The following is an 18968-nucleotide window of genomic DNA, read 5'->3' on the forward strand; positions in this document are numbered from 1 at the left end:
ATCAATTCTCACCTTTCCTCTGCCTTGGCCTTCTCCATATCTTTTCTCTGTACTCTTCCCCCTACCATTTCTTTTATTCAGACACTGCCTGCCTCTGACATACTTTGAAAAGGATTCAGGCCCAAAATGTTAATAATATATCTTTACTTTCTGTGGACGCTGTGAGACCTGCTGAGCTCCTCCAGCATTTTTGTGTTTTCACTTTGCAAAAGAAATGCGGTCCCCCTCCCACACAGGGTGCCCAGTGCACAGGGGCAAGAGACTATGAATGCCTGTTTTCATTGCCAAATTTGAAGGGGAGAATGGGCCACGTGGTGATCATTGGCCTGGAAGCGGGTCTGAAGGGTAAAAATAGAAATGCTGGTGCATCTCAGGAGGTCTTGCAGTATCCATAGGAGGTAAGGATATATAATAGACGTTTCAGGCCTGAGGCCTTCAAGATATGAGTGAAGAGCAGACATGTGCCAAAATTAAAAGGGAAGAAACAGCAGGAGGAGGAGCACAAACCAACAGACATAAGGTGTGAATTGGAAACAGATGGGAGGACAGGAGAGAGGGAAGATGGGAGGGGGTATTGGCTGTGTGAAAGCAGAGCTGGGGAAAGGAGTTAAAGGGAAGAGAGGAGATTCTGCTTTGTAGCTGGAGATGCCAACATCCAGGTCTGTGTACTCTTCCCTCTTACTTGCACATCCTCGCCCCAATTACTGGCCTTAGCTCCTAGATGTGGCTGAATTCCTGCCACCAGCACAGTCTTTGCAAAGGAACCCCATTTCCTATCTCTCTCCCCCCCACCCGCTGTTGATGCTCGGGGAGCCCTGTGTGCAGTTGCAAGTGAACGTGATTGAGACGATGTCACATGGGGTGATAGCAGTTGAGTGACAAGTCTCTTATGCATCTGTTGGTGGGTTGGGTGATTGCGATTGATTGGAAGTTGACAAAGGAAAGCTGAAGTGGGGATACAGTTTACGTGCACGCAATTGAGGCTCGTTAGATAAAGCAGTTTCTGGGCCATTGAAGATTCTGAGTAATAATGCAGTCATCGACCTCCGAGACAAAAGCTGCCATGACCCTTTTACATAAAAATCTGGAAGAATTCCGATGAAGGGCTCAAACTCAAAATGTCGGTTAGGTATTTTTACCTTTGCTACATAAAGGGCATTGATTGACCTGCTGAGGTTCTCCAGCATTTTGTGTTTTTACTGCTCTCTCCCTCAGATCGTCACGTTTACTTAAAACATAGTTCACAGAACTAGACCCCATATAACCCTAAAGCATGGGTTCATAATTAGTTCCTTGCTCCCTCATGTTTGTTGCCTCTCCTCCTTTCCATCAAAATGTATCGCGCTTATTTCTCTGTGTTAAATTTAACCCACCATGTGACTACCTGTCCATGGTGATCCTCTTCACAGTTCAGGACACTTCCACGGTTTGTCATGTTGCTGGCCGTCCCTCCAGGATGTGTCGTCCTGGAACATTGGCTGCAGAGAATGTCTTTCTCCCTCTCACTCCACCATCTTCTCTTCACAGGGTTAAGAAATCGATGTGGTCTGACACTCCAAATGGATACTTCAGGACCGTAGTAACAGCCAGATTTATTGGTGGATTAGGAACCCGGAAATCACCACACGGAGAAACCGTACGTCCGTTGAGTGCATGAACTGGATGAGTTGATGGACTGACATGGAGGGTGAAGTGACCAGTGATACAGCAGATAAGACACTCCAAAGTAAGGCATGCAGTGGGGAGAGGCTTTCTATGGACTTGCTGGAAACACATCACTGGGCTCACACTGGGGAGAGGCCGTTCCCCTGTTCTGAGTGTGGGGAGGGATTCACCAGCTCTGACCCATTGCTGCAACACCAGTATGGCAACACTCAGGGGACCCCGTTCCCCTGCTCTGACTGTGGGAAGAGCTTCCAAACCTCCAAGGACCTGGAGGAGCACGGGTGCGTTCTCCCTGGGGAGAGTCTGTTCACCTGCTGCGAGTGTGGGAAGGGGTTCGTCCAGTCCTCCAGCCTCCTGCAACACCAGAACATTCACTCTGGGGAGAGAGCCTTTAAATGCTCTATATGTGGGAAGGGATTCACTCGATCCTCGCACCTGTTGAGGCACCAGAGAATTCACACCGGGGAGAAACCGTTCACCTGTTCCCTGTGTGGGAAGGGGTTCTCTCAGCCCTCTGGACTGCAGGCCCACCAGTGGGTTCACACCAGGGAGAAACCATTCACCTGCTCTCTGTGTGGGAAGGGGTTCTCACAGCCTTCTCGCCTGCAGGCACACCAGCGGGTTCACACTGGGGAGAAACCGTTCGTCTGCTCCCTCTGTGGGATTGGATTCACTCAATCCTTCAACTTGCTGAGACACCAGAGAGTTCACACTGGTGAGAAACCATTCTCTTGCAGCGAGTGTGGAAAGAGATTTGCCCATTCCTCCTATCTGCTGGGCCACTGGAGAATTCATACTGGGGAGAAGCCGTTCACCTGCTCCCAATGTGGGATCGCATTCACCCAGTCCTCTCTCTTGCTGAGGCACCAGAGAATTCACACTGGGGAGAAACCGTTCACCTGCACACTGTGCGGGAAGGGGTTCCCTCGACCCTCCAGCCTACAGGCACATCAGCGCGTTCACACTGGGGAGAAACCATTCACCTGCTCTCTGTGTGGAAAGGGATTCACTCAGCGTTATGGATTGCGGAAACACCAACGGATTCACACTGGGGAGAGACCGTTCACCTGCTCCCTCTGTGGGATTGGATTTACACAGTCCTCCTACCTGTTGAGGCACCAGAGAGTTCACACCGGGGAGAAACCATTCACCTGCTCCCTATGTGGGAAGAGGTTCTCTCAGCCCTCTGGCCTGCTGGCACACAAGCGGGTTCATGCCAGGGAGAACCATTCACCTGCTTGTGGTGTGGGAAGTGGTTCACTCAGCCCTTCAGCCTGCAAACTCACCAATGGATTCACACCAGGGTGACACCATTCTCTTGCAGCAAGTGTGGGAAGGATTCAGCCAGTTAACTTCTCTCTGCAGGCCCACTGGAGAATTCATACTGAGGAATCTCTGTCTCCAGTCTATGGGGACAGCAACAAGTTCACACAGGGAGAGATCATGCATCATGGACTGTCAGAATCTTTTCTCTCCAGGAAGAGCATCATATGCTAAAGAGTGTGTTTAAGATGTAGGGGGAAGGAGGAAGGTTAAGGGAACTGTTAGAGGCAAATATTTTACTCAGAGGGTTGTGAGCACCTGGAGTAGGCTACCAGGTGCATTTGGTTCTTGACAGACCCATGAATATGGAAGGAGGTGAATCATGTGCAGGCAGCAGTTTAGTTTAACTTGGGCATCCTATTCAGTACAGACACGTGGCTGAAGGATCGATGTTCCAGAGGCCACAGGTTTACAGATTGTTGTGTTGATGGAGGTTTTCCCTGTAGCCTTGAGCTCCTCCTGTCTCGTTCTCCCCACTATTATTTGGGCTTCTTCCCTTTTTCCCTGCTACTCTGAGTGTGGGGTTCCTGCGATCTATTGCCTTCTATGCCTGACCTACTGAGTTGCTCCAGCATTTTGTGTGTCGCTGCTGAGGTGACTGTGGTGGTGACCTCTGACCTGGTGCCTGCCTCTGACCTGGTGCCTGCGTGGCTGGGCTTTTGTGATGAGATCATAAACCAGCCAAGAGACATCAACGTCAAGATTTAGCTGTGGGAGGAGTCACGTGATGGAGTAGTGGCCGGTCAGGGAACTCCAGCCCTCTCCGGAAAAGTTTAAAAAAAATACACAAAACACAAAGGCACAACATAAAAATTAAAACAAAGTGAAAGTAAAGGTGGGAAGAAAATGGCAGCGAAGAAAGAAAAGTCGAAAGCAACGGGAAGAAGAGAAGAAGAAAGAATGTCAGAAGAAGAAGGTGAAGGCCTTACCTGTCCGAGGAAGCCCGCTGCGGAGAGAGAAGCCCGCTCCCTAAGGTCAGTTGAAGTCCCGAGCTCGGGACTACAAAAATGGCTCGCGGAGCCAAGTAAAAGTGCGCAACCGCGCATGAAAAAAAACACTGACGGGAGGGTGGACTAGCTGAGGAGTCGATCTCCACAGCTGAGAATGACAGCTGCAACACAACAACAGGAAGAGAACATAGAAAATAAAGAGAACAAGAAAGAAGAGAATAAAAAGAAAACAAGGAAACAACAGATGACCAACCCTGAGGAAGAAGAAGAAGAAGAACATAGAGAAATGGAAGAAGTGAAAGGCAAGACAATGGATATATTTTTTTTTAAAGAATATATGGAATCAGTAAAAGAATGGCAATTACAAGAACTTAGTGAAATAAAAAGAATTAAAAGTGCAGAAGAAAAAATGAATAGATTAGAGATGGTCATGTCAAATATAGGAAAAAGAGTGGACAAGGTGGAAGAACGAGAAACAGCCATAGAAATGGAAGTAGAGGACTTAAAAAAATTAGAAGAATCTAATAAAAAAGTTAAAGAGACACATGATCTGTTAGCTCAGAAGATAGATATAATGGAAAATTATAATAGAAGAAATAATATAAAGATAGTGGGAAGATGAAGAAGGCAAGAATATGAGAGAATTTATAAAAGATTGGATCCCCAGGGTCCTAGGAAGACCAGAATTACAGGAAGAAATGGAAATAGAAAGGGCACATAGAACATTAGCCCCGAAACCACAGCCACAGCAAAAACCAAGATCCATTTTAGTAAAATTCTTAAGATATACAACAAGAGAAAATATATTGGAGAAAGCAATGAAGAAAATAAGAGAAGACAAAAAGCCACTGGAATACAAAGGTCAAAAAAATTTTTTCTATCCAGACATAAGCTTTGAACTCCTGAAGAAGAGAAAGGAGTTTAATACAGCAAAAACGATCCTATGGAAAAAAGGATATAAATTTATGCTAAAGTACCCAGCGGGACTTAAAATAGTTATTCCAGGGCAGCAAAACAGACTATTCTCGGATCCGGAGGAAGCACGAAAATTTGCAGAACAACTACAAAACAGGCAGAGAGATGAAGACATGTAACGAGATTAAAAATGACCACGAACTATATGTATGTGTGTAAATGGGTGTATATATATATATATATGTGTGTATGTATATATGTGTGTACATGAGTGTATCCGTATTTAAAGGAAAATATATAGAGTATAGATAAGAATTAATAAGGGAATGAAAGGGAAGAGAGGAAGTAAGGAGGGAATTAAGAGAATGACCTTTGTTATATATGAAAATTGCAATCTTTTCTGGGGGGATGGGTGGGGAGGAGTTACGGTCACTGCGAAATCAGTTGACGCTTGCGAGTGAATTCGCAAATCCAAATGGAGAGGGGAGATGTGGTTGCCGGACAAGGGATAAAGGGCAACTCAGGAAGGGGAGGAGATAGTGGGGTTAAAGAAATTTTAGATAGGAGAATAAGGGAAATGTTTGATGTTTTAGAAATGTTGTCTTATAAAGTGTTCAAAACAAGAAAGCAGAAATGGATAAGAAGGAAAGGTGATGATGAGGAAACGGAAAGGAAAGATAAACAAAGTATGAAATGGCTACGTTGAACTATATGACTTTAAATATTAACGGAATACATAACCAAATCAAAAGGAAGAAACTGCTAAATTTACTGAAAAAAGAAAAAATTGATATAGCATTCGTGCAAGAAACACATTTAACTGAAATGGAGCACAAGAAATTAAAGAGAGATTGGGTAGGGCACGTAACAGCAGCGTCATATAATTCAAAAGCTAGAGGAGTAGCTATATTAATCAGTAGAAATGTACCAATTAAAATAGAAGAGGAAATAATAGATCCAGCAGGGAGATATGTAATGATAAAATGTCAGATATATTCGGAGTTTTTGAATTTACTCAATGTATATTCACCTAACGAAGAAGATCAAAAATTTATGCAAGATATTTTTATGAAGATAGCAGACACGCAAGGGAACATACTAATAGGAGGGGATTTCAACCTTAATTTGGATTCAAACATGGATAAAACTGGGAAAAAAGTTAACAGAAAGAACAAGGTAACCAAATTTATAATTAAATCGATGCAAGAAATGCAACTTTTAGATATATGGAGGAAACAACACCCAAAGGAAAAGGAATATTCATATTATACGGGTAGACATAAAACATACTCAAGAATAGACCTATTCCTGTTATCAGCTCGTATGCAAGACAGAGTAAGAAAAACAGAATATAAAGCTAGAATATTATCGGACCACTCACCCCTGATATTGACAATAGAGTTAGAGGACATCCCTCCAAGAATGTATAGTTGGAGATTAAACTCCATGCTACTTAAAAGGCAGGATTTTAGAGAATTCATTGAAAGACAAATTAAAATATACTTTGAAATAAATATGGAATCAGTGAAAGATAAGTTTATACTATGGGACGCAATGAAAGCGTTCATCAGAGGGCAAATAATAAGTTATGTAACCAAGATGAAGAAGGACTACAATCAGGAAACAAAGCAGTTGGAAAGGGAAATAGTAAATATAGAAAAAGAATTAGCAATGAAGGAAGACACAACTAAAAGAAGAGAATTGGCAGATAAAAAAATAAAATATAAAACACTACAAACATATAAGGTGGAGAAGAACATAATGAAGACAAAACAGAAATATTATGAACTAGGAGAAAAAATGCACAAAATTCTAGCATGGCAGCTTAAGACAGAACAAACTAAGAGAATGGTATTGGCATCAAGGAAAAAAGACAAACAAATGACATATAATCCAACGGAGATTAATGAAAACTTCAGAGAATTCTACGAACAATTATACCAAACTGAAAACGAAGGGAAAGAAGACAAAATAGATGAATTTTTAACTAAAATTGAACTACCAAAATTACAAATAGAGGAACAAAATAAATTAACAGAACCATTTGAAATGGTAGAAATACAAGAGATAATAAAAAAAACTACCGAATAATAAAACACCAGGAGAGGATGGATTCCCAATAGAATTTAAAGATTTATTAATTCCTCCTCTCCTGGAAGTAATCAACCAGATTGATAAAACACAAAGCTTACCAGATTCATGCAAAACAGCAATAATTACAGTAATACCAAAGACAGGGAAAGATCCACTCGCACCAGCATCATATAGACCAATATCTTTACTTAACACAGATTATAAGATAATAGCTAAACTATTAGCAAACAGATTAGCCGACTATGTACCAAAAAAGGTAAATCTAGACCAAACTGGATTTATTAAAAAAAGACGAACAACAGACAATATTTGTAAATTTATTAACTTAATAACAATTCATGCAGTAGAAGGGAATAAAGCTCCAACAGTAGCAGTTGCTTTAGACACAGAGAAGGCCTTTGACAGAGTAGAATGGAATTATTTATTCAAAGAACTACAAAAATTCAGTTTACCAGAGAAGTATATTAATTGGATTAAAGCATTATATAAGGGGCCATTGACGAAAGTGACAGTAAATGGATATATATCAAAGCAATTTAACTTAAGCAGATCAACAAGGCAGGGATGCCCACTATCACCCTTATTGTTCGCGTTAGCTATAGAAACACTAGCAGAATTGATAGGAACAGAAAATAATATAAAAGGGATAAAAATAAAAGACAAGGAATATAAAATCAGTTTATTTGCAGATTACGTTATAGTATACTTAACAGAACCAGAAATATCAATAAAAGAATTACATAAGAAATTAAAGGAATATGGAGAAGAGTCGGGTTACAAGATTAACGCAAATAAAAGTGAGGCAATGCCAATGAATAATGCGGATTTCTCAAAATTTAAGAAAGAATCACCATTCAGATGGCAAATGCAAGCAATACGATACCTAGGTATACAAATAAATAAAAACCTCGGCCATCTATATAAACTCAATTATTATCCACTAATGAAAAAATTACAGGACGACTTAGAGCATTGGAAAGACTTACCACTAACACTAATAGGAAGGATAAACTGTATTAAAATGAACCATTTCCCAAGGATACAATACCTATTTCAGGCATTGCCAATACACTTGACAGAGAAATTCTTCAAGGAGTTAAAGAAAATAATAAGGAAATTTTTATGGAAAGGGGGATAAATTAACAGAATGGTATAAACAAGGAGGCTTACAACTGCCAACCTTTAAAAATTATTATAGAGCCGCACAATTAAGATACCTATCAGATTTTTATCAAACAAGGGAAAAGCCAGATTGGACTAGATTAGAACTAGATAAAATAGGGGAGAAGATACCTGAACATATATTATATAAATGGGATGAAAAATTGGTACAACGTAAGAATTCTCCACTATTACATCATCTGCTCAATATTTGGAAGAAGATTCATGTAGAAAGGAATAAAACAAATTACCAATTACCAAAACTAATACTGACGCAAAATCAACTAATCCCTTTTACAATAGATAACCTTTTCTTTAGAGAATGGGAGAAAAAAGGGATCAAAAGAATAGAAAATTGCTTTTCAGGAAATAAATTACTATCCTTTGAACAAATGAAGGATAAATATAATATAACTCAAGATACAGTGCTGGCATATTACCAATTGAGATCCTACTTGAAGGACAAATTAGGAAGCAGTCTGAGTTTACCAGAGGGAAGTAATTTTGAATATGTGATTACAGACACAAGGATAATCAAAAAATTTATAACAAATATGTATATTAAACTGCAAGAAAAGGAGAATGAGGAAACAAATGGTAAAACTAAACAAAAATGGGAACAAGATTTAAACATAAAGATAAAGAAGGAAACATGGGAGAAGTTATGCTCTGGAACTATGAGAAATACAATAAACACGAGGTTACAAATGATAAAGTATAACTGGATACACAGGCTATACATTACACCTCAAAAGTTAAATAAATGGGACCCAACAGTATCTGACAGATGTTTTTGTTGTAAAAAGGAAATGGGAACAACAATTCATGCAATCTGGACGTGTGAGAAAGTGAAAATATTTTGGGAAGATCTAAACCAGATATTAAATAAAATCACAGAAAGCAATATACCAATAAACCCAGAGATCTTCCTCCTAAGTAACATAAAAAACAAAGAATTTGGACTTGATTTGGATGGTGCACAAAAAAGATTTGTTAGGATAGCCTTAGCTGTAGCAAAAAAATGTATTATGTCAGCCTGGAAATTAGAAGATAACTTGAGAATACAACAATGGTATATAGAAATGAATAAATGTATTCTATTAGAAAAAATAACATAATTTAAGAAATAATATTACAATATTTGAACAAATATGGGAGCCATACATGAAACACAATAGAGAAAACCTACCGGGGACATCTGCCACCTAAAATGACAGAAGGAGAAGGAAATGAAAAGAATTGACTCAGTGGAATTTCTTATTGTTTATTTTTATTGAGTGACAACATTGATGGGTTTAATGTATCTTAGATTCTGTACTTTAAATGAATGGGAGGGGAGGTAGGGAGGGTGGGATGGGAAGAGGGAGGGGGGGAGAAAACGACACTGTATATATTTGAAAAGAAAAATGTATGTATCTTGATCAATGTGGTTTATAGTGTGAAAAATAAAAAATTTTAAAAAAAGATTTAGCTGTGCAAGTTCCTTTTGGTGTTTGCAATTGATTAAGTTTGAAATTCGATGCTGCAACCTCTGGATTTTTTTTGAATATTTTATTTTTATTTTTTTCGTAAATAGACATATCAAAATTTTCCATTTTCAAGATGCAAAACAAAACAGAACAACCCCTTCCCTCCCACCCCCTTCACAGTATAAATCCATACACCAAGGATAACAGTTGGGTTTAAAAACAGAAAGTTTTCATTGGGGAGATCACATTTTTATAATAGCAGCACCTTTTTTTTATTATATTAATTTTATTTATGCCCCTATATAGTCCAAATACTATATATTTATAAAAACATCATATTTGTTCTTTAGATTATATGTTATTTTTTTGCCCATATGTATACAACTGTTCATTTCTCTCTTCCATCGTGCTTTATGTAGAGGGGAGTCATTTCCAAGTAATTGCAATACATTTCTTAGCCACAGCTAAGGATATTTTAACAGATGAAATTTGGAATTGTTCATTTATTATTTATTTCAATAAAATTGTTCAAAAGATAAAACTCCAGGTCATCTGTGAAGGCCTAACCTCTGGATTTTCATGTGATGAGGATGTGCAGATGCTGGGATCTAATGCAGGACACAAGTCCTGGAGAAACTCAAAAGGTCATGCAGGATCCATAGGAAGTAAAAGGCAGTTGCCATTTTGGGCCTGAGCCCTTCCCCAGGAGTGAATAAAATGGGACAGATGCCTGAATAAAAAGGTTAGGGGAAAGGGTTGGGGGAAAGGACCATCTTACAGGTGGATACTGGTGGGAGGTTAGAAGAGAGAGAAGCTGAGAAGTGTCGGGACAGAGCAGAAGATTTCTCTCTGATAGAGACAGGGAAGTGGGTGGGGGCTGGAGGAAAGGAGACAGAGATGAGCGAAAGAAAGACTGAAAAAGGGTTAATGGAAATTGGAAGTCAATGTTCATGCTGTCTGGTTGAAGATTGCGGAGACGGAATACAAGGTGGTGTCCCTCCAGTCTGCGGGTGGCGTCTGTGGGATCCAGACAATGGTTACGATGGTGTTTTTCCTTACAGCTCCAACTCTCCATGTGTTTATGTAATCCCCAGCCAGCCTGTGCACCTATTCATTGGATTTTTCATCTAAACTGCATCAACTCTCTCTTTGTACTTTCTGGGCTGGCTGGTATATTCAGACCCTGTCTAACCTGTACCTTGATGGACGTTGAATAAAAATGGCTGCAACTGAAAGGTTTTGGACTCTTTCTTGACTTCCGAACCACCTTCCATGCAACATTATCTCCAGACCCAACAGTATGTAGCTCCCTGAATGTCTTTTAAATCACAGGTCACCAAATTAACAGCATTACAGTGGCACATACACTGTAAAATGAGTAGAAATTAGAATAAGGGGTCCAGTTATTTTGGTCCCCTTACTCTAATCTCTACCCAGTTCAATTCAATATCTGCACATCAGAAACTATATCCCAGTCATCTCCAACCTGAAACCACGTTTGAACAGTGGCCACTCCTTTAGACTGGTTTGTGCCAACAGTTTATTACTCCATGTTTCCAGTACTCTAGGCATTCAGATAAAGTGCCCTCACACTTGGTGACTTTTACAATCAAGTTGCAATGTGGCCTTTTAATCTCTTGCATTGATTCTTTTTTCTGTCCTCCACTTTGACTTTCGCCTTCTTTTGCTTGTTTCTGTTTTACTTCCTTCAGTCATCCTGCAGATAATGCCATTTCCAGCTATTGTAATCTAACTCTCCTCAACAGTACTGGCAGTACTGGAACATTGATCCCAGTCCTGCCCGGGTGCAGACCATCCAGCCAGGCTGGTGGAAGGAGCGGACACACATGGGGGATAAAACATGGAGGTAACATGAGGAGCCTTGAAAAGGGGTTGATGGAATGTATCCGTGCTCATCTCCTTGTCAGCACGTAACAGAATCAACAAGGGAAGTATTTTGCTGGGAAGAAAGTAGAGAGGAAATTTTAACAGGAGAGCAGAATTCATAACATGGTGCAGAGAAAAGGAGAGACCCAAGAGGGAGTTAAAGAAAATGAAGATAGTGAGCTTTATGAAGAGGCACAGATTACAGCAGCGAGGGAGTAATGATAAACGTCCAGGTTTTATACTGGGGGCTACATTTTCGGACATGTCAATGTCCGAATGTAAAATCAGAAATTCTCTGCCCTTTCGTTGCAAACCTTACTTTCGTAAATGGTTTGTGGTGGGTCCAAGGTACCGACTCTGATCCTTTTTTAGGCTTGCGTCAGAGGTGGAGCGAAGTGCTCCACCTTGCTTCAAAAATATCCAACCACTGCAAGCAGCTGGCTTGGGGCAGGCTGATGATGCTGTCAGCCTGCGACCCAAGACTGTTTAGTGAACATATTATGCCAGGGTATCACAGAATAGTCATTATTGGCATGGCCGCTGCTGCTGCATGCCGCCGCACCTTTGGGGCCCCGGACTTTCTGCTCCACTCCCTCGTCCTCAGTCTCCTGGTCTCAATGGATCAGGATCAAGAAGCCGGAGCCCTGGAGTACTGGCAGGTGGCGCTGACATCCGCACCGATGACCTGTTTTTAATGATGATTTACAATATCCAGAGCCAAGAACTCAGTTGAGTGAGAGTGAAATATAAACACTGAAAATTGATCAATGGCTGACTTCTTTACTCATAATCCCACACACAGCAGGCATCCGTGGAGGATTATAGGTAACAAAGATGGCCATTGCTCACTGCGTATGTCACAGTCACTCCAGCTCCGGACGAAGCACCGAGGTGCTGCTCCAATTGAAAGTAACACTGGAGCAGCCTTTTAGGGCTGCTCAACCAAAAGGTAAATTACATTTTTTTCTCCGCAGATGGAGCCAGCCTCGAAGCCACCTCATGTGAGCCGTTTTTAATGACATGTTTAACACGACCTTCAAACCAATCACACCCAACCCCACCTCCATCTTCCTTGAATTCGAAGGCCCTCCTGGACCTGCCTACTCCCATCAATTCCCATCCTAACTGTCAATCACTATCTCTTGCATCTACACACTGAACTCAATGTTCATATTTATTATCAGAATACATACATGAGATCAGATACAATCCTGAGATTCTTTTTTCCTGTGGGCCAAGCAGAATTTCTGCTTGGTCGTGCAAAAAACTGTACTTAGGAGAGATGTATACAAAAGAGAGAAATGTATACAGAAAGTGCAAACAATCTGTACAATACAGGAAATAAATATTGAGTAACAAATTGCAAAGTAAATGACTCTGATTGAGTTTGTTGTTTCGGAGTCTGATGGTGGAGGGGCAGCAACTGGTGTTACGAGTGAACCTTTGCTGCCTCTTAGTGCTCCAGATGTGATTTTGTACTAGTTTATGTGATTTTAAGCCCAGCCACAGCAGTCGGGTTTCCTTTGTTTCCATTCTCCTTGTCCATTCTTATCCACTATCTCCACTTTGCCTGGGAGATGAATTTCCGTAAGTCGTACCTGTGGTGATGGAGTGCTAGTGATACTCCTGACCACTAGAGGGAGTTGGAGATTAATGCTGCACCTCAGGTTAGATCCAGAAAATGGCTGCACCATGAAGTCATGAGTTGTTAACAAAATACTTGTTAATATAAAAAATCCAAGTTTCTTTATTACTTAAAAGAAACATCACACAGTACCAGGAGGGTGTATCAGTCGATATCAATGGGAAATATGGAGAGTGTGAAGTACCGCGATGCTGTGAATTGGACTGTGAATGTTGACCATGAGTGGTGGTTGCTCAAACAGTGATTCATACTGTATCTGCAAGCCATTGGACTCTATAGCAAATCAAATGCATGGAAGGCTGTACTGCTACTTACCGTGGCAGGACCTCAGGCACTAGAGGCTTTCAGCACATTTGTGCGGTGAGAGTGCAAAAACCAGTGAAAATGAAGACATAGCCATAGCCACAGTGTTTGGACATATACATAAATAGACAACAAGACATAGGTAACAACAAAAAGACAGAGAGACATTGAATTGTAAACAATGTGGCACTCAACGTGCACCAAAACAATGCCAAGCCTATGGAAAACTAATAATTGCAAAGGGCAGAATCACTATGCAAAGCAATGTTTTTCCAAAGGGAAACAAAGCAGAAGTGAAAGTGAGCACACTATAGAAAAAACTGCCCTCAGTGATCCGTTCTTCATGAGCATGGTCATGCAGGAAGATTTCAAACCAACAGACACTGAACAGCCAAGCATAAACAGAGTTGAGTAGGACAAGTGGATGGTGTCATAGCTTGCAAATGGAGCAGATATTCCTTTCAAGCTGGACACGGGCAAAGGCCAATTTGATCTGTGAGCGCAACATCAGGGCAATGAAGATAAACCCATACATTCATCCAAATTCTGAACAGCTCAAGGCCTACAATGAACAGCACATTGACACAAAAGGTACATGGTGACTAAAGGTAAAAGTTAAAGGAATCACCTCATGTTTGCAGCAGTCCCAGATGGACATGACTCACTGCTTGGTAAAAAAAAACAAGTGAAAACTTAAGGCCAAGTCGTAACAGCACCAATGCACGGAACAGTGTAGAGGAAATATGGGATCAATTTCCAGACATCTTCAAGGGGTTTGGAGTTCTACCATTCACCTATAAGATACAGTTAAAGTAGGACACATAGCCAGTAGTACATAGCCAGTAGTGTATACCCCAAGGTGGGTTCTAGCGCCACCAAAAGACGAGCTCAAGCAGGAATAGGCCGAATGACATCATTAGGGGTCATAAAGGAAGGGAGGAGCCCACAGAATGGGTGAATTCAATGGTATGTGTCAAAAAGAACGATGGCCTAAAAGACTTGAATGCTAATATAAAGAGGGAACATTATCAGATTTCAACCAGGGATAAATCAAGTGAGATGGCCAGTGCAAAGTTTTTCACTAAATTGGATGCATCCAGGACTCCTGGCAATTAAAACTGCACAAAGATAGCACAAAATACTGTACATTCAATACACTGGCCAATACTCCTGTCTGAGGATGCCTTTTGGAATTTCCTCAGCTCTGGAAGTGTTCCACGGGACAATGGAGCACATCATAGAAGGCATAAATGGGGTAAGTGTGTACAAGGAGGACATGATCCTATGGGAATCCCCACAGTAGTTACAGGAGAGGTTCATCAGTACCAAAATGCATCCAGAAGTATGGATTAAAGCTAAACAGAGCAAAATGTCAGTTTGGTGTGAAGGAAATCACCTTTCTAGGAGATAAACTGTCAGAGTGTGGAGCCAGGCAAGATATTGAGAGTGCTGCGAATGATCAATTTCATTGGTAAATTCATTCCAAACCTGTCTTCCAAAACAATGAAGTTGTTGCAGGACGAATGTGAATTCAAGTGGACAGCCAACCACATAGAAGAATGGGGATAACTGAAGTCCATTCTAACTACAAAACCAGTACTTGTGAGATTCTTTGACACATGCAGAAGGACAAAAATATCTACAGATGCTTCAAAAGATGGAATAGATGCCGTGCTACTTCAGGTTGTGGGAGAGGTTTGGAGACTAGTAGCATACGCATCAAGGACAATGACCACATCTGAATGTCAATATGCACAGATCGAGAAAGAGTGTCTAGGTCTGGTCTACAGACTTGAGAAATTCCACAGTTATGTGTATGGTCTACCAAAATTCATGGCAGAAACAGACCACGAGCCATTAATAGCCATAATCAAGAAAAGTCTCAGTGAGATGTCGCTGCGAATCCAAAGATTGATGATGAAGCTACAACGTTATTAATTTGAACTGGTAACATTGAAAACATTGTGTTAACTGAAGCGCTGTCCAGGGCAACAACACAGAGTGAAGCACACAATGAGAGTTCCACAGAGACAGATGTGAATCTCCACGTGAACCTGATCGATGAATCTCTTCTTATATCTGACATGAAATCCAAGCAGATCACAGCTCAAACAGGTAAAGGACACAGTTCTACAGAAGGTCATGAAGAAGCGGAATGAAGGATGGTCTAGAGGTGAATGTCAGCCATACTACAACATCAGAGCAGAGCTGAGTGTTATCAATGGGCTTCTACTCAGACAGAGCAGAATTATCATTCCTCAATCACTGCGACAAGAGATGCCGAAGGTTGCATGAGGGGAAGCTTGGAATTAAAAAATGCAAGATGATGATCAGAATGCTGTTTATTGACAAGGTTTCAAGCTGTGAAACTTGTCTGAAGTACCACACAAAGCAGCCAAAGGAACCCATGATTATAACTGGCTTACCAGCGGAACCATGGCAGAAAGTTGGGTCCTGGATGGAAAGAACTACTTGCTGGTTATTGACTATCTATCGAATTATCCTGAGATTGTGCTGCTTCCTACCATGCCTGCTGCTTATGTGATCAAATATATGAAATTGATCATTTCAAGTCTTGGAATTCCTCAAATCGTCTACAGTGACAGTGCTACAGTTGTAGAGAATTTCAGAACTTTTCAGAAGAGTATGATCTTCGACATGTGAATTCAAGACCTCTGCATCCCCAGTCAAATGGTAAAACAGAGAAAGGAGTTTACATAGTTAAGCAGAGACTCAAGAAATCACAAGACAGTGGCTCAGGTCCTTTTTTTTTTAGCTCTGTTGAGTTACCAAATTTCACCACTTGAACATGTCATGTCACCCACTGAGATCCTGGTGAAACGTAGACTACACACAACACTTCACTACTCTTCAGATCCAGACAAGAATAGAGATGTCAAACGGAAACAAAAGCATCTGCAAATGAGACAAAAAGCAAACAATGACAAATCAGCAAGAAGCTGAGGGCCTCTGGCACCACATGACACAGTGAGACTCAGAGATCCCAACACCTGAGACTAGAAGGCCACTGTTCTGGAGGAGGTAAATCCAAGACCCTACACTGTCAGGATAGTCGATTACTGTGGAGGAATCAAAAGAGCCTGCTGAAATGCAAGTGACACTGCAAGCACAGACAAATGCAGAAGATTAAAACTGCCCAGGAACAGAGGAAACACCAACAGTGCTCAACAGTAGTGGACAAGCAGAGCCGACAGAGCACCTGTGTTAAGAAGATCCACACGTATTATCAAAGCACCTGACAGGCTGAATTTATAAAAGGAAAAGAACTGCACACTTAATAAGTTTGTGTGGCTGATCATTTGCATTTATGTTGGTGTTTAACTTTAAATTGAAATGAATACTCTATTAGTGTGTAATATTGCTAGATTGAACATCTTAAGGAAAGGGGATATGGTGATAGAGTGCTAATGATATTCCTGGCCAATAGAGAGAGTTAGAGTTGAATGCTACACCTCAGGTTAGATACAAAATATGGCTGCCCCACGAGGTTGTGAGCTGTTAATTTTTATATTGTTAATATAAAAGAACCCAAATTTCTTTAATAGTTAAAAGAAACATTACACCTCTATTGCAGGGGACCTTTCTTGGACCCATCATACCAATGTCATCGAGAAGAAAGCACATCAGCACCTCTACTTCCTCAGAAGTTTGCTGAGGGTCACTATGTCATTGGAACCTTTGGCAAGTCTACAGATGTGCAGTGGAAAGTGTACAGGGGCTGCATCACAGGGGCACCAACACCTCTGAGCAGAATGCCATGCAGAAGGTAGTGGGCGTGACTCAGTGCATCACAGGCAAAAATCCCTCCCCCATCGAGAAAATCTACAAGGAACGCTGGTGTCAGAGACAGTTGCAGCAATCATCAGCGATCCACACCACCCATGACATGCTCGTGAGGTTCTCCCTGCTGTCATCAGAAAGCAGGAATAGATGCTACAAGACTTGCTCCACCATGTTTAGGAACAGTTGCTACATCTCCACCAAAAGACCTCTTCACAACAAACTCAATCAAAGAATGCTTTGAAGACTCTTACTTTGCACTTAATTTGTTATTGAATATTTATTTTGTTTTGCAGTTTGTTTGCACTTCAGAGTTGTAGACATTACTCACTTTTGTTTACACATTTCTCCTGGGTAGTTTTTTGCACAAGCAATAAATAGAAATTCTACCTGCCCCACAGGAAAAAGAATCTAATGGTTATGTATGATGTCACATCTATACTCTGACCATAAATCCGAACTTTGAGTTCAGTGTGCAGATGCAAGAAATAGTGACTGAGGCTCCGATACTCAGCACTGGTCTTGTAAACCGGGGTCACGATTTTGTTCCACACTGGGCCCTCATTTCTGTGAGGGACTCTAAACAAAGTGGTGACTCTCGGTCTTCCTTACAGTAGACAAAGTTCAAAAATCTCATGTATGTTATATTCTAAATGTAGTGTCATGTGACAATAATGGAACCTTTTCCTTTACCATAGGAATCCACAAAAGAGATACTAGTAGTCAGGTCCAGGAGAGCCTTTGAATTTGAGGTAGATAGAGGTGGGGTTGGGTGTGATTGGCATAAAGGCGCAGTTAAATATGTCATAAAAAAGCTCACATGGTGAGTTCTGTCAGTCAGATAGCGCATTTTCTGGACTGTGATGCATTGTAGGTTGATGCATTGCCATCAAACTCATTGGAATATTTTTCCTGATAAAAAACAAAAATCTAGTATTATTGAGAAATGATTTCTTCACACTCCCCAAGACCCTCACAATTTCTTGAGTGTGGCTGCCCCAGTGTAAAACCTTCTGAACGTTTATCATTACTCCCTCGATGCTGTAATCTGTGCCTCTTCATAAACCTCACAATGTTTTCTTTAACTCTCTCTCGGGTCTCTTTTTCTCTGCACCATGTTATGAACTCTGCTCTCCAGTTGAAATTTGCCTCTCCACTTTCTTCCCAGCCAAATAGTTCCTGTGTGGCTTCTGTAACATGCTGATCAAGAAAGTGAGTACAGATACATTCCATTAACCCCTCGTCAGGGCTCCTCACACTGTATCTCTTTGCATTCACCTCCATATTTCATCCCCCATGTGTCTGTTCCTTCCACCAGTTGGTCTGCACCTGGCCTGGACTCAGTATCCTAGGGGATTGTTTGCCAGAGCTGTTGGAATGGGTCAGACTACTATGGCATTATCTGCAGGATGACAGAAGGAAGTAAAGAAGCAAAAGATAGAAAAGGAGAAAGTGGAGGACAGGAATAAAATCAAAATAGACAAAAAAAGGCTATTTTGCAACTTGATTTAAAAAGTCATAGAGCCTGAGGATATTTTATCTGAATGCCCAAAGCACTGGAAACAAGGTGAATAAACTGTTGCCACACATCAGTCTAAAGGGGTGTGATTTAGTGTCCATGACACAAACGTAGTTGGAGATAATTGGGAACGAAATATCCAGGGATATAAGGGCATTCAGATAGACAGGAAGATGGGGTAGCACTTTTGATTCAGGATGATATCAGGTGGCAGTGAGAAATGATAGTTTCTTAGG

At 41.0% G+C, this 18968-nt stretch overlaps 1 protein-coding gene across 2 annotated transcripts in view; it reads left to right on the forward strand.

The window, feature by feature from the left end:
• The window catches only part of LOC138764784 (zinc finger protein 229-like), a 32893-nt gene extending 14518 nt beyond the window's left edge, over nucleotides 1-18375 (forward strand). Inside the window, exons 4-5 of one of the 2 annotated variants that reach the window (XR_011358305.1) lie at nucleotides 1528-1726; nucleotides 17008-18375. Coding sequence is in view for 1 of the 2 variants with exons in the window: in XM_069941066.1 (XP_069797167.1) it covers nucleotides 1681-2973 (1293 nt within the window). In the remaining variant the exon portion in view is untranslated. Of the gene's footprint in view, nucleotides 1-1527; nucleotides 9482-17007 lie in introns of those variants that run through there. The other variant, XM_069941066.1, reaches the window with a different exon arrangement.
• Nucleotides 18376-18968: the final 593 nt, after the last annotated feature.

Source organism: Narcine bancroftii, chromosome 5 (genome assembly GCF_036971445.1).
Source record: "Narcine bancroftii isolate sNarBan1 chromosome 5, sNarBan1.hap1, whole genome shotgun sequence".
Classification (NCBI taxonomy): domain Eukaryota; kingdom Metazoa; phylum Chordata; class Chondrichthyes; order Torpediniformes; family Narcinidae; genus Narcine; species Narcine bancroftii.